At 48.5% G+C, this 16239-nt stretch overlaps 1 protein-coding gene across 1 annotated transcript; it reads left to right on the top strand.

Annotated features, from left to right (window-relative positions):
* Window positions 1–117: 117 nt before the first annotated feature.
* LOC8026468 (acid-sensing ion channel 4-A) lies at window positions 118–16202 on the top strand. Its single transcript, XM_040207880.3, has 13 exons — window positions 118–420; window positions 965–1194; window positions 2322–2506; window positions 6539–6693; window positions 8205–8314; window positions 10419–10579; window positions 11170–11274; window positions 12448–12559; window positions 14549–14627; window positions 14706–14757; window positions 14822–14856; window positions 14991–15063; window positions 15358–16202. The coding sequence occupies exons 1-13, from the start codon at window positions 332–334 to the stop codon at window positions 15781–15783; spliced, it is 1812 nt and encodes a 603-aa protein (XP_040063814.2). The 5' UTR covers window positions 118–331; the 3' UTR covers window positions 15784–16202.
* The last annotated feature ends 37 nt before the right edge of the window (window positions 16203–16239 follow it).

The following is a 16239-nucleotide window of genomic DNA, read 5'->3' as shown; positions in this document are numbered from 1 at the left end:
AAAAAAAAAAAAAGATAAATAAACGCTGAATTATAGAAATTAGAGTTGTAGGGTGCTCTTTGCATCGAGCGGTTGCTGTGCGCCTTAACGGGCGCGTCGCCACAGTTGCGGGTACGAGCAATCAATAACCGCATTGGTTTCAATCGGCTCTACGAGCTCAATGCCAGAGGTCGTTAAAGTTTTGACCGTTGACGCCTGCATATCGATCAACAGCGACCGCGGTTCGCGGTCACGCCGGCCGATCGGGGAGCTGGCGGTATCGAGCGTGGCTGGCGTGAGCGTGTGAAACTAAAGAGTTCGCGGAACTCGGGGTCCCCTGATTCATTTCGATATGGCGTACCCACGTTCCGACGCGGGCTGGTTTTATGGCAACGTGATTGCGCCGCGAAGGGGCATTCACGACATCTGGACGTCCGAAAGGCAAGTGGAAGTTGTGGATAGATATTTACCGTTATAGTCTTCATTGTTAACACCCCCTGCTATTATTTGTGGTAATCTCCAACCCCGTCTGTGTGTGCTTAAATGGTACCCGGTTCCTAAAGTGACAGACAAAAACTTGGTCCGTGCTCTAGTGTTGGGGAGTCGTCCATCCTCCCGACCACGGGCCATATTCGAAGCCTGTGCACTAACGTCATCAGAGTGAGATCGAGCGAAGACGCCGATTGGACACGAGTGTTGCGTCAGCGTTCGGCTGAGCCTCGTGTCTAATCAACGCGTCGGAAGACTCTCGGCGTTCAGCTCGGGTCCGATTGTTGAGTTGGCGTCATCAGACTCCCATGACGTTCCATGGAGTACGAAGAGGAGGTTTCCAGTGATTATTCTAGGTGGAGGGTCCCGTCAGAAACAAATTTGTCTGCTTTTGCTTCACACTTTTCTGTCTGAAATAAAAAAAAAAAAAAATAATAATAATATGCAACACAGTTGTTGCGTGGGATGATCGCTAGGCAGATCTTTGTCTCCGCAGTCACATCAAGGACCTCCAGCGTCGGCGTCAGCTTCTCCAGCGGTTCCGGCAGGCGGCCCACATGTGCCGCCTCAAATCTCGGGAGAAAGAGCCTCTGGCCAAGCTGAAGGAACTGTTCGCCGAGTCCACGACAGGCATCGACCGGCTCGTGATCATCGAGAACCGATGGCGCTTCTGGATTTTCTGCACCGTCTACGTGGTCTTCCTTGTCCTCACCATTTTCAGCATCGGTGAAGCTAGCTACCTGAATACCGCGATGCACTGAAACCAACATTTAATCGATCTTCATATTTTGTTTCGTCACTGTCCGGGCCACGGTGGAAGAGGAGAGATATGTCTGACTAAGGCCAGTCAAGGTGGCAAAAGTTTGCTAGGGCTTCGCGCATTTCCCGCCAGGGGTACTTTCGGTTTAGGGGCCAATTCGGAAAAGCGCGGTCGCGCGCTGCGCGGCCTTATAAACACCTGCGCGAATATAAGGACGGCTCCTCGAGTGCTTCCCATTAAAGACACTGATTCCAGTGACTTTAGCTCTCATCAGCCCCCTAGTGCCCATATAAGATTCTCCCTAAACATGTTGCGCCATCTCACGGGTGTTTGTCGAAAATGCGAGCGAATCTTCGCCACATTTGCTCCATAACGAGGCGGCGCCGTAATATACACCTCTTTATTTCCACCGTGGTCCGGACTCTGACGCCAATCACGGTCCAGGACCAATCCAAGGTTGCAATGGAAGCGCACAGTGACCGATTGACGCGTTCGCGAAGCGGTTGTAAAAGTCAGCGCAGTAAAAGCTCACAAGAAACGCATACAGAGACGTACAGACTAAAAGCTCTGCTCACGTTCAGAGTGATTCACCGGGGTTGGCTGGTTTAACCGGAGGCAACACTAACATGCACGCAGAAAGTCAGCAAACGCCCTAAAGTTTCTCTTTTGAGGCTGCTTGATTGGCCCCATCGGCCGGTTGCGACGGAGCGCGCGATAGGGAGTTTTCGTAGATGGTTTTCGCCGTCCCGCAATGCTCTCCGCAACCCACTACGAAATCCGGAACTTTTCAGTCAATGACATCGGCACGCAGGCGCAGTAGTGACATCTTCGTTGCGGAGGGCTTAGTGGAGGAGCAAAACTCCCTTGTCATACGGAGCGTTAAAAACTAACTTCACACCGCGGCAACCCCCCTGCCTATCGTGGCTCGCCGCGACACCCCCACCCTTCACTGCCCAGCTGCACACCCCTAGTGATGCCCCTGCGTCAGGAACACGCGAGGATGTTTTTCACGCACCTCCAAATGTCCTGATCAGAGGCGACTGCCTGGGTCGCTTATACATCGCTGACACGTGTGTTTATGTCCATCACGCAGGCAAAACACTCCAAAACCACTTTGAGTACCGAGATATCGTGTCGATATCCATGTCGGAAGGCGCCACCCTGATTCTGCCTGCCGTGACATTCTGCAACCTGAATCCGATGAAGGCTTCGGTCTTCTGTGCGACCCAGCAAGAGGAATCCCCTTACAAGGAGCTTTGCGAGCAGAAGGGTCCTATGGTAAGTTCGCACCGCGACTCACTCCCGACAGGTTTCTTTATATATATATAATTTTACGAGCTCGTAAATGTGCCCGGCCGCTTTCAAATTAAAGAGGTAATAAGAAATCGGGGGCAGAGTCGTATACCCTGGGAGAGTTGAGCAATTTTTATAGACGCCCTAACCTGCCAACCAGTTGCTGGGAGTGTGACAACCTAAGAAATGTTATTGTTGCAAGAAAATAAATTATTAGTTTGCTGGCGGTTCACCACAAGGTAATCGAGACCCCGAACATGGAGGTAGAGAGAAGAGGCGACAAGCGAAGCCGGAAGGAACGCCCCCACAGGTGAATTAAAACAGCTGTTGGCGCCAAATGAGCCGTCCTTTACGTCTAATAGCGTGTTTCGGTTTTGGTCATCGTTAGGGGGTGTCCCTCCAAACTGGAAGTAAGCTTACCTCCATGGCCCCGAACGGGGTTCCCTGCGTCCCGAGAGAGCGAGGGGCTGGGAGCTCAAAATGGAGCTCGGTGTGTTAGGCTTACGCCCGGACACGAGGACTCTTGAAGGCCCTCGACCCTTGGTTCCCAACGGAGACGGCCGCGTAGCCTTCAGGCTTCAAGTCGGCCACACGGGCTGTTGAGTTGCCGGGTCAGGGCCACGTCCGCAGATAATATATAAAAAAGAAAGTCGTCATGTGTCTTTTCCGCGACCACGCAAAAAGTAGCCGCGACAATGTTTCCCCGCCATCTTGTGTTGCTGACGCATAACAAATCATGACCATCTCCCAATAAAAGATAACATGCCATGATGTGTTATCACTAGGCATGTGCGAATAGTGGATTTTGAGTTCGAAGCAAGTTCGAAATGAATGGTGGTTTTGGTCGAATATTTTCAAATCGAATATAAGATAGTTTCTTCTATTTGTTCATTTCTACGCTCAGTTAGTAATAACTATATTAATTGACTGTGGCATGTAAGCGACGGATTTGGCGCAGCTATCCTATCCGAGAGGATTTCTAAATATGATTGCAATATGCAAATATTCCTTCTTAAATTTCCAATTTGACATAAAATATAACAAGCATAAACGATGAACACGGATTGTCAAGACATAACGCACCATACATCTAACACACCCTACCCCGTTGAGTGCGTTCCTCACCGAGCACCTGTGCACTGCGGGGAAGCAATATCCGCGGAGCCCGCGACTTCCCCGGTTATGGGGAAGGCAAGTCGTCGTCTTCTTGCGCAGGAGGGACGGTGACGTCAGAACGACACCGAGCACTGATTTGCTTTGATTGAAAGGATAGTGGGTAGATCTCAATGCTAGATGCCTCGAGGTCTACCCACTATTTTTTTTTTCAATCAGCCAATAAGAACTCGGCGTCACCTGACATTATCGCAACCCATGTACAAGAAGCAGACGAACTTGCGCTCCACCTTGCTTCCCTTCCCGCAGTGCAAACGTGCTCGGTGACTCGGAAGCGCCCTCCAGGGGGCTAACCCGCCGCCACGGCCAACACTTCGAAAAGTAAGAATATGGCGGTTCATCTCGAAGCGACTATCGAATAGCGTATTACTCGAGACTGCTATTCTAAATTTCGCACAACCCTAGCCTTACCGCGACGTCGGCTTGTTCTAGCGGGTCAGAGGCTCCGCTCATTGTTCAAATTCTCTCAGAACACACGGTTCTGATTGGGGCCTGACAAAACAACTCCCAGATAACAAGGCCGTTGTGCTGGATTTTCCTGACGTCACCTGTGGGAGGCCGGCGCGCTGTTCAGTTAGCGAGAACACGACTTCCAGCTGAACACAGACGCAGCCCTTGCGTCCAACGCGTGCCCCACGCTGGCCTCCAATAGGTGGCGTAGAAATACCAACCGTGCGAGCACTCGCACTTAGGGTGACATCCTTTTTGCTAGCGAAATGCGGGACACGAGGGGCCGGAGGGTGGAGGAAATTTATTAACACGCACACTACGAACCGAACCTCTGTTAAAACGTTGAATATCCTGGGCTGTTTATACACCTGCTAATTGTATTGCAGCAATTAAGCTTAAATAATTTTCACTCCCAGTGATATATTGGTTTATGCCAAATATGGTTATTAAATGTGTCGAAGTTGAAAAAATAAAAATCGACTGTGGCAGAATTCAGTGCATCAAATGGAAATAAGAAACAGTAAATCTTTTTTTTTATTATTGTTTCTTGTCAACACTTAAAGGCCCGTTCACACTCTTGCAACCGAGTGCGACCGAGAGAGACCAAACCGGTTTTTAAGCCTCTTGCGATCTCTTAGGACCAGCTCCGCTCAGTGCATCCGGTCCCAAGAAGTCTTTCTCGGTCGTACTCGGTTGCAAGAGTGTGAACGCGCCTTAAGGCCCGTTCACACTCTTGCAACCGAGTACGACCGAGAGAGACCAGACCGGTTTATAAGCTTCTTGCGACCTCTTAGGACCGGATGCGCTGGAGCGGAGCTGGTCCTAAGACGTCGCAACAGGCTTAAAAACCGGTCTTGTCTCTCTCGGTCGTATTCGGTTGCAAGAGTGTGAACGGGCCTTTACTTTTATTAACATGGTCCTACACAAAAGTTTAACATTATGTTCTTTTTCGACCGTTGTGAGTTGCAGACTTTTTGCTTTGCGTTGGCTGTCTTCATTAAAAACAAAACTCACGGCAACCCTTTCACATTGATAGAGCAATTTGAAAATAATTACAATATTTTATATTTAAACTTTTGGCGAGCAATTTTTCTTACAATATTTAGCCATCAAGGGGAGATGCACAACGGAGCATCCGCGTCGGATCTCCTGCAAAAACGACGGTCACTCCCCACAATGCTTGGATAGAAAATAGCGTACCATTGCGATTCGCACGATTACGTGCCCCGTGGTTCGGCAGCACCATGCAGTCCCAGAGTGAATTTTACGACAGTGTGAAATGCGGGACACTTTGAAGATTTGGGAATTTCTCGCGGGACGCGGGACACGAGCCTTCAATGCGGGACAGTCCCGCGCGTCGCGGGTGGGGTGGTCACCCTACTCGCATTGTCACTGCAAAGCAGAAACCAGAATCGAGCAGACGTGTCCACGTAACCTTGTACAAAAAAAAAAAAAAAAAAAAAAAAGCTACAGCACGCGTGAGTTAATTAGAGCGACGGAACAAAGACAGAGCCTTCAAACACCGTACTAATAAAAAAAAAAGTGTTTTTTTTTTTTTTTTTGCGGAACGTTACTAGTCTTTCCTTTGGTGCGCTGAGTTAAGATATATGTAGGTACATCTTAGGTTAGCTTTACGTTATTTTATCAAGATACAGTACGTTTACAATGCCAAAAGCATCGTTTCTTCCTTCGACAACCAAATCTTGTAAGAACTACTTCACGCAACAAATGCCGAAAACTTTTTTTTTTTTTCTCGGTTCGGGCACGCATTTTGAGCATGAATTGAACACGAGGGCTGGCGCTGCAGTGGCATTGCCGTCTAAAGACCCTCTATCCTGGGAAAAGTGGCGCCATTCATTGTTGAAATGCTCGAGGCACGTGCCGCGCGCCGCTTCTGGGAAATTCATGGCGTCTGAAATCTAGCTCAATGCTGCGCTGTGCCGCCATGACCTTCCCAAGTGTTGCACGTTGCACGTGTCTCGTGCATCGACAAACTTTGCGCTACTTTTGAAACACGAAGGGGCTTTAATTGCCGTCGACACGCGGCACATGAGCAGACACTTCGCCTCGTGCGAATGGCAATAGACGCAGGCTATTAAGTTGTAAGCGGTCGTGTATGCACCGGCCAAATCGTTTCTATAGGGGTATTCACACGAGGGAGAAATCCCGGGGATTTCTCCCTCGCACGCGCATCCCACGACGAAAACGTCAGGCTTTGCGATGTGCAAAAGCCTCGCGTTTTCATCTCGTGATGCGCGCGTGCCGGGGAGAAATCCCCGGGATTTCTCCCTCGTGTGAATACCCCTTATCGGGGGGAGACAGCATCCCATTCAATCAATCTGACTCAACTTCGTTTGCCGCTTTTTTTTTTTTTTTGCCTTTTTTTATTTAAAGGACGCCGACGCGGCCAGAAACTTCACGAGAGACATACTGTACCCGTACCTGAACCGTGCGCGGTACCTCAACGACACTCTGAACTCGCTGGTGCACACTAAACAAGACATGGTGCTCAATTGCACCGTGAAAGGAGACAACTGCCTGGACGACGGGTGAGTGCTGCCGAGAAACTTAGTTGTCACTCCAGAGAAAGCGCCACCGCAGTCTGCAACGCAAACAGTTGCGGCCTGGCGGTCAAAATGTGAAACAGAGAAAAAAAAAAGGCGAGAGGGGGGGGGGGGGGGGGGGGAGCACGCTGTCGGAGCGGCGAAAATGGAGCGTGTCCATTCAAAGAGGCTTCCTGTAAACAGCGCGCAGGGTATGAGAAATGCAGAAGGCTTTCTGCCTTTATCTCCCTGCTCGTCATGATTGGTGGTTTCCTCTTCCCCACTCGCCTTCTCTCGAGCGTTTGCCCAGCTAAAATGGAAAGGGTGGAGGGCTTTGTAAGAGGAGTTTGTCCTGCGTCTCTACTTTCTCACGTGCATGCCAGAGCCTTTTATACTCTGGTGCATGCCAGTGCGGTGGCGCTGCTTTAGGGCGTCTAACCTCACGGGTCAGCGACGCACGTGGCGGCTTCTTGCAAATTTATCGTGCACTCGGATTTACGTTGTCACGTCCACCACTCCGACGCCCTGGTTGGTTCGCTGGAGCCGCCGTAGCTTCCGCTGTTTACAAAGTTACGGGGAAACGAGTAGGCTTCGAACGATTAAAACATAAATGAAAAACTACTACGAGGTTTAGCCTCCAAATTATGCTTCAATCAGCACCCGTTTTAGCTGTCTTGAAAACCAAACAGCTGTTGCAAATTACTGGCGACCACGCTCGCACCGCGCTGGCTCAATTATGTCCGATCGACAAAAATCAAAGTAATCATATAATCATAAGGTAGGACCGCCGTTGTATGTAGGGGTCTACAAATTATACCATTATCTCAATCAGTCCTTTGTTTTTTTTGTTTTTTTTTCTTCCTCGTTGTCGCCTCCGCTCCTTGTTCCCTTCGTCGTCGTCGTCGGCTTCTTGGGCCTCTCGAGTCATTTCATGGTAAAAGACTGAAGATCTAAGAGAATTCACCAGACTACAATGCTTGTAGCAGCGATGACTTCGCCGGATTCGCTGCAGCGTTGAGTCGGGAGATCGCTATAGTATCTTTATTAATAAATTTGTGGGAAAACAAATTGAATGTGTAGGATTTTAACCTCCATGAGATTAGAAGGCTCGGAAATTCGCAAACACAAACTCGAAGAAAGTTTGAAATTTTCAACTTTTTTCGAACTTCAACTTTACAGAAGTTTGATACCGTCAAACGCGAACTTTCACGAACTTCGAAAGTTGCGAACATTGTGAAAGCCTGGAACGTTAGTGAGGACCGAAAATTTCGGAACTTCTACTTCGGGAAGTTTGCGAGAACCTTCAAACTTTGGGAGGTTCTCATCTGTGACCAAAGTTGTGGTCAAGTTTCGCTGCTAGTTCTTATTATTAAATTATATGAGCCTCTGTCTGTGCTATAACACCCTTCAATGTTGATGAGTGTGCTTGTACAAGTTCGAGTGTACACAAAAGGGTCAGAAATCCATGGTAAGTTCTTATTTTAGTATCCTTACGTTGGCTTACCTTTTTGTGGCAGCTGGTACGACGCTGAGTTAAATGAAAGGTTTGGCGTCTGCTACTGCATCTTCTGCAAGAAGTACAACGCCACCAAGATCTCGTACTCCGCCAGCAACCTTCCAGTGGACGGTGAGTTTGACCAGGTTGCTGACAATCTGGCCGGCTAATCTTATTTCATTACAATTAACTTACAAGCCAATAGTTCCCAGTGGTTATCCTACCATCTTTTATGCGTGGTGTGTGTATGAGATTGAAGTACGCCTTTCAAAGCTGATTAAATTTAAAAAAAAACACAAAAAAACAACAAAAAAAACAACAAGAGTTGTTATGCCATTATTCTGGTTTTAGAGGAGGACGACTTTAGACTGCAGTCACTGGCAGGATGAGAACGACAAAGAATAGTTTCAGTTGTCCCACCTCCAGCGACCGCTCACTATACTCACTGACAGAGCAAGAACGGCGGGCCGCGTCTTTCGAGCGCCCGGCCTCCAGCACGCGCTCTGTGCCTTCCGCCGTGCTTCGGCTCCGCGCGCGCGCTGGGCACGTGTACGAGATGTCCAAGCGGTGTCGAAGGCGGGAAGCTCGCGCTGGAGGCGGGAACAACTGTAGCTCCCCTCTGCCGTTCTCAGCTTGTCAGCGACCATGCCTTCGATAGCGCTTCGGCGTCTCGTGAGCCTCGGCCCTCGAGCGTGCACGCGCAGCCAAAGCACGGTGGAAGGCAGCGAGCACGTGCTACAGGCCGGACGTCTGAATGAGACGCCAATCCGTTCTCATCTGTTTTGTCGTGGGTAGCGCCACTGTGAATAATGCAGCGCGATCTACCGAGCGTCAGGTTCCGCGGCCATAATACTGAGTAATCAGAAACTTTGGCGAAAGTGCTCTTCGGGGGCCGTTCCCGCGTTGGGTCTGCTGGTTGTGTGCTCCAGAGTGCTGGCTATCCGACTTAAGGTACGTCTCGTGTTCTTGTGTGCCGGGCGGATGGCGTTTTACGACTCCTTGGGAACGTTTCTTGCCCCGCATTATGGCATCCGCCAGTGCGGCGATGCCGAGATATGCGGCACTGAACGCGCCAACGATAGAAGTCGGAGGTGAGTACTCAAAACATTGTTTAAGTTTACAGCGATTAATTTTCCCTTCAAGTTTTTTTTTTTTTTTTTTTTTAAATAGAATATACGTGTCGTCAAAAAAAAAAAAAATTGTATGACTTAAAAGAAAAAAAAAAGTTTCTTGTGTTCGCACCTTTTGGGCAGAGTATCGAGACTCCCAAGACGATCTCAACTGCGATCATCTCTCCGGTAACTCGAAGTGTCTCTGGAAGGATAATCGCTTATGATATAAATACGATAAACCAGAATAATTACGATAAAATTACTTTCACCGTATTTTGACTCGAGAGTTCTTTGTACAGAGATAAGCAAACGGTGTGAAAAGTACCACCCAAACGCCATTCTTTTTTTAATTTAAATGTACCTTTGATTTCATGATGTAACACTGGTGGGCGGATTGCGGGGCGGATTTCAATTCCGAATTTTGCGGAGGCTGTTTGGATTCGGATACAAAGTATGCGGATGCGGATCGGATGAGGATAGTTTGTGGATGTGGATGACCAGAACATTATCTGTGCAGGGCTCTAAGCATGCATAATAATAAATCATAACGCAAGTGCAGGGCCGGCCCTCCGCCATCGAGCGCCCTGGGCAAACTCCGGCCGTGGCGCCCCCCCCCCCCCCCCCCATTCCCTTTTACACGCCCCTATCTACTATAGTACGACATCACGTTGTTAGCAAACATCTGAGTAGTGGCCAAACGCGTGCGTTTTGTCAGACGATAACCACATTCCAAAAACGAACGGCGATCGGGTATATAGCGTCGTGACGGGCGCCGTGTCCAAATAAACTGAAAAGCAGAAACAAATAAAAAAAAAAAAGGGGGGGGGGGCGCGGCAGCGCCCCCTTTTGATGCCCAGGTCGCCCACCCCCATAGGGCTGGCCCTGTGCACGCGTAATGCGCGCACAACTGCGATCGCCGGGTTTCTCCGAATGATTATAAGACAAGCTTTTCCCTTTCATCAAGGGGCCTTGGTGGTATCTCCTGGGGCCTTGCGAGAATAGAGATTCGTAGGCGTTTGTTTATACATAGCCTCATGTTTAAGAGTAAGAGGACTGGAATCATGGAGCGCAACACCGCGACCTGATCCGGGGATCGACGTCTCTGGCATTCTTTTGACCTCCAGGGCTGACTCTGGTAATGGACATTGAGAAGGACGAGTACCTTCGCTCCAGTCTGGAGATGGGCATGATCGTGATGGTGCACAGGCGCGGCGTGCGGCCAGATCCCAACGAGGACGGCATGTACCTGGCGCCGTACATGACCACCTACATTGGCATCGAGATGGTGAGGGCCCGAGGCAGTCGCGTGCAAAGGGAGTGACAGCCCGTTTCTTCTAAAGAGAGTAATATTTGGTTCCAGCGAACACATTAAAAAGAGGACGCCGATGCACTGCATCTTTTGCACGCAGAAAACCTGCTAAAAAATATAATGTGCTGAATATTCATAAGCTCTACTATTACGATGAATCCGTCAGACTCAATAGTTCAGGACATGCGTCGAACGTACGTCTTCCCTGAGAGGACTGGATAATCTGCGGCGACATCTCGTAACCTATAGACCAATAGACCACTCGCAACCCTCAATATTTGGCGAGACCAAAGTTTCGATTGAACACCGGGAATGCGCTTTCAGAAAGCAGTCAAGTGTTTTGTGCTCGAGCACATTCTCTCGCGTAAATTTGCTTTGTGTACTGCTACTTGCAGTATCTTTTTCTTTTTTTTAACCGATGTTATGGTTTTGTGTTAATCCTGAATTTACTGCGTTGAAGTGAACGCCGATTTCTTTCTTAATGCTAAATCCGATTCAAAAGAAAGCGTCAAAAAGCCGAAACGACGCCTACAAATAAATATCTTTACAAAAAAAAAAATGCACAGCGGATGATGGAGAGACTGCCAGCACCTTACAAGGACCGCTGCGTCAAGGAGTGGCCAGAGATGTGGAGAGCCTACTTGGGACCTGACAATACCTACTTCCAACAGGTACGACCGTTGCCGTGCAAAGATTGATATATCTATCTATACAGGGTGGGCGCGGCTTAGACGCGATAGACTAACCGCTGAGATCTTCGGAACACATCTAGAGGATGACATTAAACTACAAAGTGCCCGGAACGCGTCTCCGACTGGTGTGTTTAGCGTCCCATCCCGCCCACACATCAAAACTGGCCCCCATGTGGCAACATATGAGGTCACGGGGACCGGCACGTCATGTTGTCAGATGTCGCGATCCTGGCGGTTGACGCAATAAATGCCCCAAGTGCTTGCGAACGCCACTGTCGCTGCGAGGTCCCAATGCTGAACCTTTCGTGGATCATCCACATGGAGAGTCACGTATACGGTGCAGCAGAATTAGCAGATGTCTGCCACACGCATTGCCGCTGCTGCAACACCGCCAGGATCGCTGGAGTCTGCTCTCCTCCTCTCCAGCATTTGCTCTGCTAATCTGGAAAGTGGGAAGGACTCCGCCTCCCGCTCTTCTTGAGTTGCAACAGACCATGGAATAATGAAGGCCTCCGAACGCCCCACTCCGTGGGACGTCATCAATTGGACCCGCGAGCGCGATGCCGAGCGTCTTTAGACGCGTTGATTGGACACGAGGCCCAGTCGAGCACTGACACAACCCTCGTATCCAATCTCTGTCTTCGCTCGATCTCACTGTGATGACGTCACACCTCTACTGCGCAGGCTTTGATTACTCTAGGTGGTGTTGGTCGGGGACGCGCCAGGCACCCTAATTAAACTGCCATCTCCGTAGGACCAATGCGCGCGACGTTTTTAGCCTGTTCATTGTCCCTGCAGTTTTATGTCTATGAAATGCCGAGTCACTGGGGCTCCCACAGCCCAGCGAACAAACATGACAGCACTCGGGAGGCGAGCTGTTGGAATGGTCTATCTATACATTTGTAAGTCGGCCTCTGGGCGCCGCCATTTCGCTGCTGCTGTGAGTAGGTCGTCCGTTGGTCGACGATCGAAGGCCGAGCCTTGCTAAGGCACACCCAAGGTTGTCAAACCGGTGACCCAACAAAGCGTTTACAACCCACGGTGGCCAGACTTGTTTTTGAAGTGTGACTTTCCTCGAAAAGGGGAACGTTTCCTACTCTAATTTAGCGCACTTTTACAACGGATGCGATGCGTGGATCTTTCTCGTTTTAGTTGTGCTTCATGATGTGCTCCCAACGCGCCATCGAGCAGGACTGTGGCTGCGTGAGCGAAGAGCTACCGCCATTTCCAAATATGACTGCGGACCAGTGCAAATCAACCAAACGTAAGCACGCATGTTTGCACTGAATTCTTCGATGCATGGCATTAGGGTCAACCTCACGGATTTTGCGTCCGTGGACAGTAGCCTCGAAGACGTCACGCAACAGTGACTTCATGAGCTAGCCACGTGACTCTTTGACAGTGACGTCACGTTACACTGTGCGGGCTTTCTACTCTGTATTCACCAATCCCTCACAATCTGCCCTTGAGTGGCCTCCTATACAGTACGCCCAAAGAGGATGCACTTGGAACGCCCTTGGGAAATGCCAGAGACAGCCCATTCCCACTCCTTTTTAATACATAAAATGCAGACCCCCCTCCCTTTCTCCCTATTTTTCGTTTTGTTCCTCAATCTCGGTTTTTTTAGACGCTGGAAGTTCATCAGCTCGGCTGCATGTTCTGTTATGTCCACTTCTTTTTTTAAAATCAGTTTAGTATTTTTTTACAAAATAAAAACAACACACAAACAAAACAAAAACAGGCTAAAATAAACGTATAAAAACAATTACGTTCTTTACATCACGATAATTCAGAACTTGCAAGAAGTCTCGAGCGAAATTGTAATCACATAACCCACTCTTCGGCCTGGTGATACCAATCGCGTATGTAATAACGAAGGTCCATGTAATTTAGTTCTGGGAACTATTTCTATGCTTTGCTTTTAAGATATGGCGGCAGGGGCTCCGGAACCGGGGGGCCAGAGGGGCAGTCGCCCCCACAGGTTCGATACCAGGGGAGGGGCGGGGGGGGGGGGGGGGGCATGCCCCCATACTCAAAGCTGTTCCGACCGACCCCACCGCCCTTTATATATATATATATATATATATATATATATATATATATATATATATATAAAGAGATCGAGAGAGAGGTGGAATACACAATGCGACATGAGACCCCAGACGTCACCCCCACACATCAGATATACTTCCGGAGCCCCTGCATGGCGGCAAAATATTAATCTAACATTTCTCGAGATACGGCAAATTTGTTCAGGCATTAAGTATCACCATCACCGGAAATTAAAAGACTTCAGGTTCAAAGACGACTATTTTCTACATTGGACATCTTTACGGGAAGAAGCACACGAAGACTGAAGTCTCGTTTATTAGAACTAAAGTCGGAAAAAAAAAAAAGAAAAAAAAAAAAAAAAAAAAAAACGGCGCATCAGGTAAGAGGAACTCAAGTTATCGCGAAGCCAGGAATGATTGTTTATACGGTATGAACGTTCCTCTACTCCTAGCGCGCCTCGTGCGTTTGTTTACTCCCTAAACACGCCCACGTGCCTTTGTTTTTCCCCGACCTCAACCAATGATAGCACCCAATTGGTTGCCTCGTCATCGCGCGTTATTTATGTCGCCATTTGATTGGCGTGCCCCTCTGCGTTTGGGACGAGCCAAATACGCAATTTTAGAACGGGTATTCACTGGACGCCATATTTGGGGGCGAGGTTTGGAGCACATGCACAGAACGAGCTCACAGCGTGTTGGCGAACCCCATTACAACGACTTTTTAACACTTTGTGGAGGCTATGAAGTTCTTTCGGTACTTTAGGTAGTTTTTCTGTTGGTGTGCCACTGCCTTTCCCGTTTTTTCCCCCCTCCTCATTCTTCTAGTTTGTAGTCACTCGTACAATAGCTCCTTGAGTGGAGCTGGTAGCATTCTCAAAAATAACAATAATAACAATAACAATTTTAAAAAAAATCTAGCATATCCACGTCACAACTCAGGTCTGCCAAAGTCATCCAGGGCTTGTGTGACTGAATCTAATGCTGCAGTGGCCTCATGAAAATAACTATCCCAAGTCTGAAGAGTCTCTGAGCTCGTTGCAATCAGTCTTGGCGGTAACACGTTCTTTTTTCAAAACAGTAACGGGTAACATACTTACGCTACTTATTTCGATAGGTACGTTACTCGTTAGGAAACCACACGTATGAATGAACACACGTGCAACAACAACAATAATGATGATGATGATGACGTGGCATTCCAGAAAAAAACTGCTCCAGCACGATCCTCACCGATTCATCGTACCGCAGCCTCAAAAGATGCGACTGTCCTCTCAAGTGCAGGTGAGACACACTTCACCTGCTCTTGCACGCGTCACAACTTCGCTATCTGGCTCCTTCTCTCCATATCAAACAAAACAGCCAGGAAATTTACAAGACATCCATTTCGCGCACTGGATGGGCTCAAAGACTGGTAAGTTGTTTTCCTTCGGTGACTCCGAAAGTTACGAAATCTTTTTTTCTTTTTTTTCTTCTAGCGACCTGGGGAAAATAAAAACGAGCTGCATGACAGGTAACGTTACTTTAACTGTTAAAAAAAAAAAAAAAGAAAAAAAAAAGGAAGCGCGCGTAATTATTTATTTAATGATAATACTAATGCTATATCTTTTATCCACGATTGTGGCTGTCCGTACCCGATTTTCCAAGGGCCCTCGTAAAAGTGGTCATATACCTGGAGTCAATAATTGTGGAAAACATCACCAAGGTTCCGGAGCTAAGTGTGAGTTGGAAAGTGTTTTACTGTGCACCTCCCGAGCATGAAACAATGCACAACTGCCTTTTCGCCTCTCCTCGCGGTGAAATAGCTTAGCAATGATCCATCCCAAGAATGTCCGCGCTGCGCATGTGCCGTGCCAACCTGGCCAACCACGGCGGCTTGGCGCCACTTTTGCTGACGCGCATTAAATATTCTATCGCTTTGGTCAGTCCCATTCGATAACTTTTGATTTATTTTTGTTTTCCGAGTGTCATAATTTCAGGCTGAGGACAATGCACGTATTTAATTTATTTCCAGGACGCCACAACCCTGAGCAATGTTGGCGGATTCATGGGGATGTATTTGGGACTCTCGTTCCTGGTCATCTTCGAGATTCTGGAGATCTTCGTACGGTGGTTCATCTACCTCTACAGGCGACGACGACGGGCCAAGGCGACGGGGGGAAAGTCGGACGTTGTTCGACTACAGAAACCCACTGCCCGAGAGCTAAAGCTCAAGAGCATGAAAGCAAGGCCCAAGCAGGAGCTCGATTCGGTTCCCATATGGCACATAATGCGTCAGAGCACAGTTAACCCCGCTTTCACGGCGGCGGAGCGTCGGAAGGTAGTTCGGTATGGCTACTTTGATTCCTCGAACTGGAGAAGTGCGTACGACGAGAAGGTTGGGCCCTTCAACCCTGTCCACTTTCACCGCAGCCTGGCTCCAGTTAGCATTTTCCACTGAAGCGTCGAATGGCTGGAGAACACCTGTGGAAGCAGGCTGCAGGGCGCTGGACATCCGTTCATTGAAAAAGTTAATGTCTATTGAGTTGCTGACATTGGGGATGTCGGTGCTGTGTGCACTTGTCAGTTACTTCCGTGCAGTATGCATATCTTGGAGACTGACTAACCGTGGACCAACAGCATTCCATACTATTTTTTTTTTTGGTGCATCGCTACACTTGTTTTGGTTTTCGGTGCCCACTCCTGTTATCCTTACGAGTTGCTTAAAGGGCACAACAAATAAAAAAAAAAAAAAAAATTGCGTGGGATGTTGCTAATAAATACTCGCAGAAAATACCAATGGCCTACAGATATGTATATCAAGAAAACATCATAGAATGAGGAATGCTGGCCATCATAACAGCAGCAGTTTACTCAAGTCAAACTTGTAATGAGGCAAAAGAATTGAGAAATTTTT

This window comes from Ixodes scapularis, unplaced genomic scaffold (assembly GCF_016920785.2).
Source record: "Ixodes scapularis isolate PalLabHiFi unplaced genomic scaffold, ASM1692078v2 PGA_scaffold7__128_contigs__length_106722199, whole genome shotgun sequence".
NCBI lineage: Eukaryota > Metazoa > Arthropoda > Arachnida > Ixodida > Ixodidae > Ixodes > Ixodes scapularis.
The sequence above is the reverse complement of the archived record's forward strand: the minus strand, read 5'-3'. Positions and strand labels throughout refer to the sequence as shown.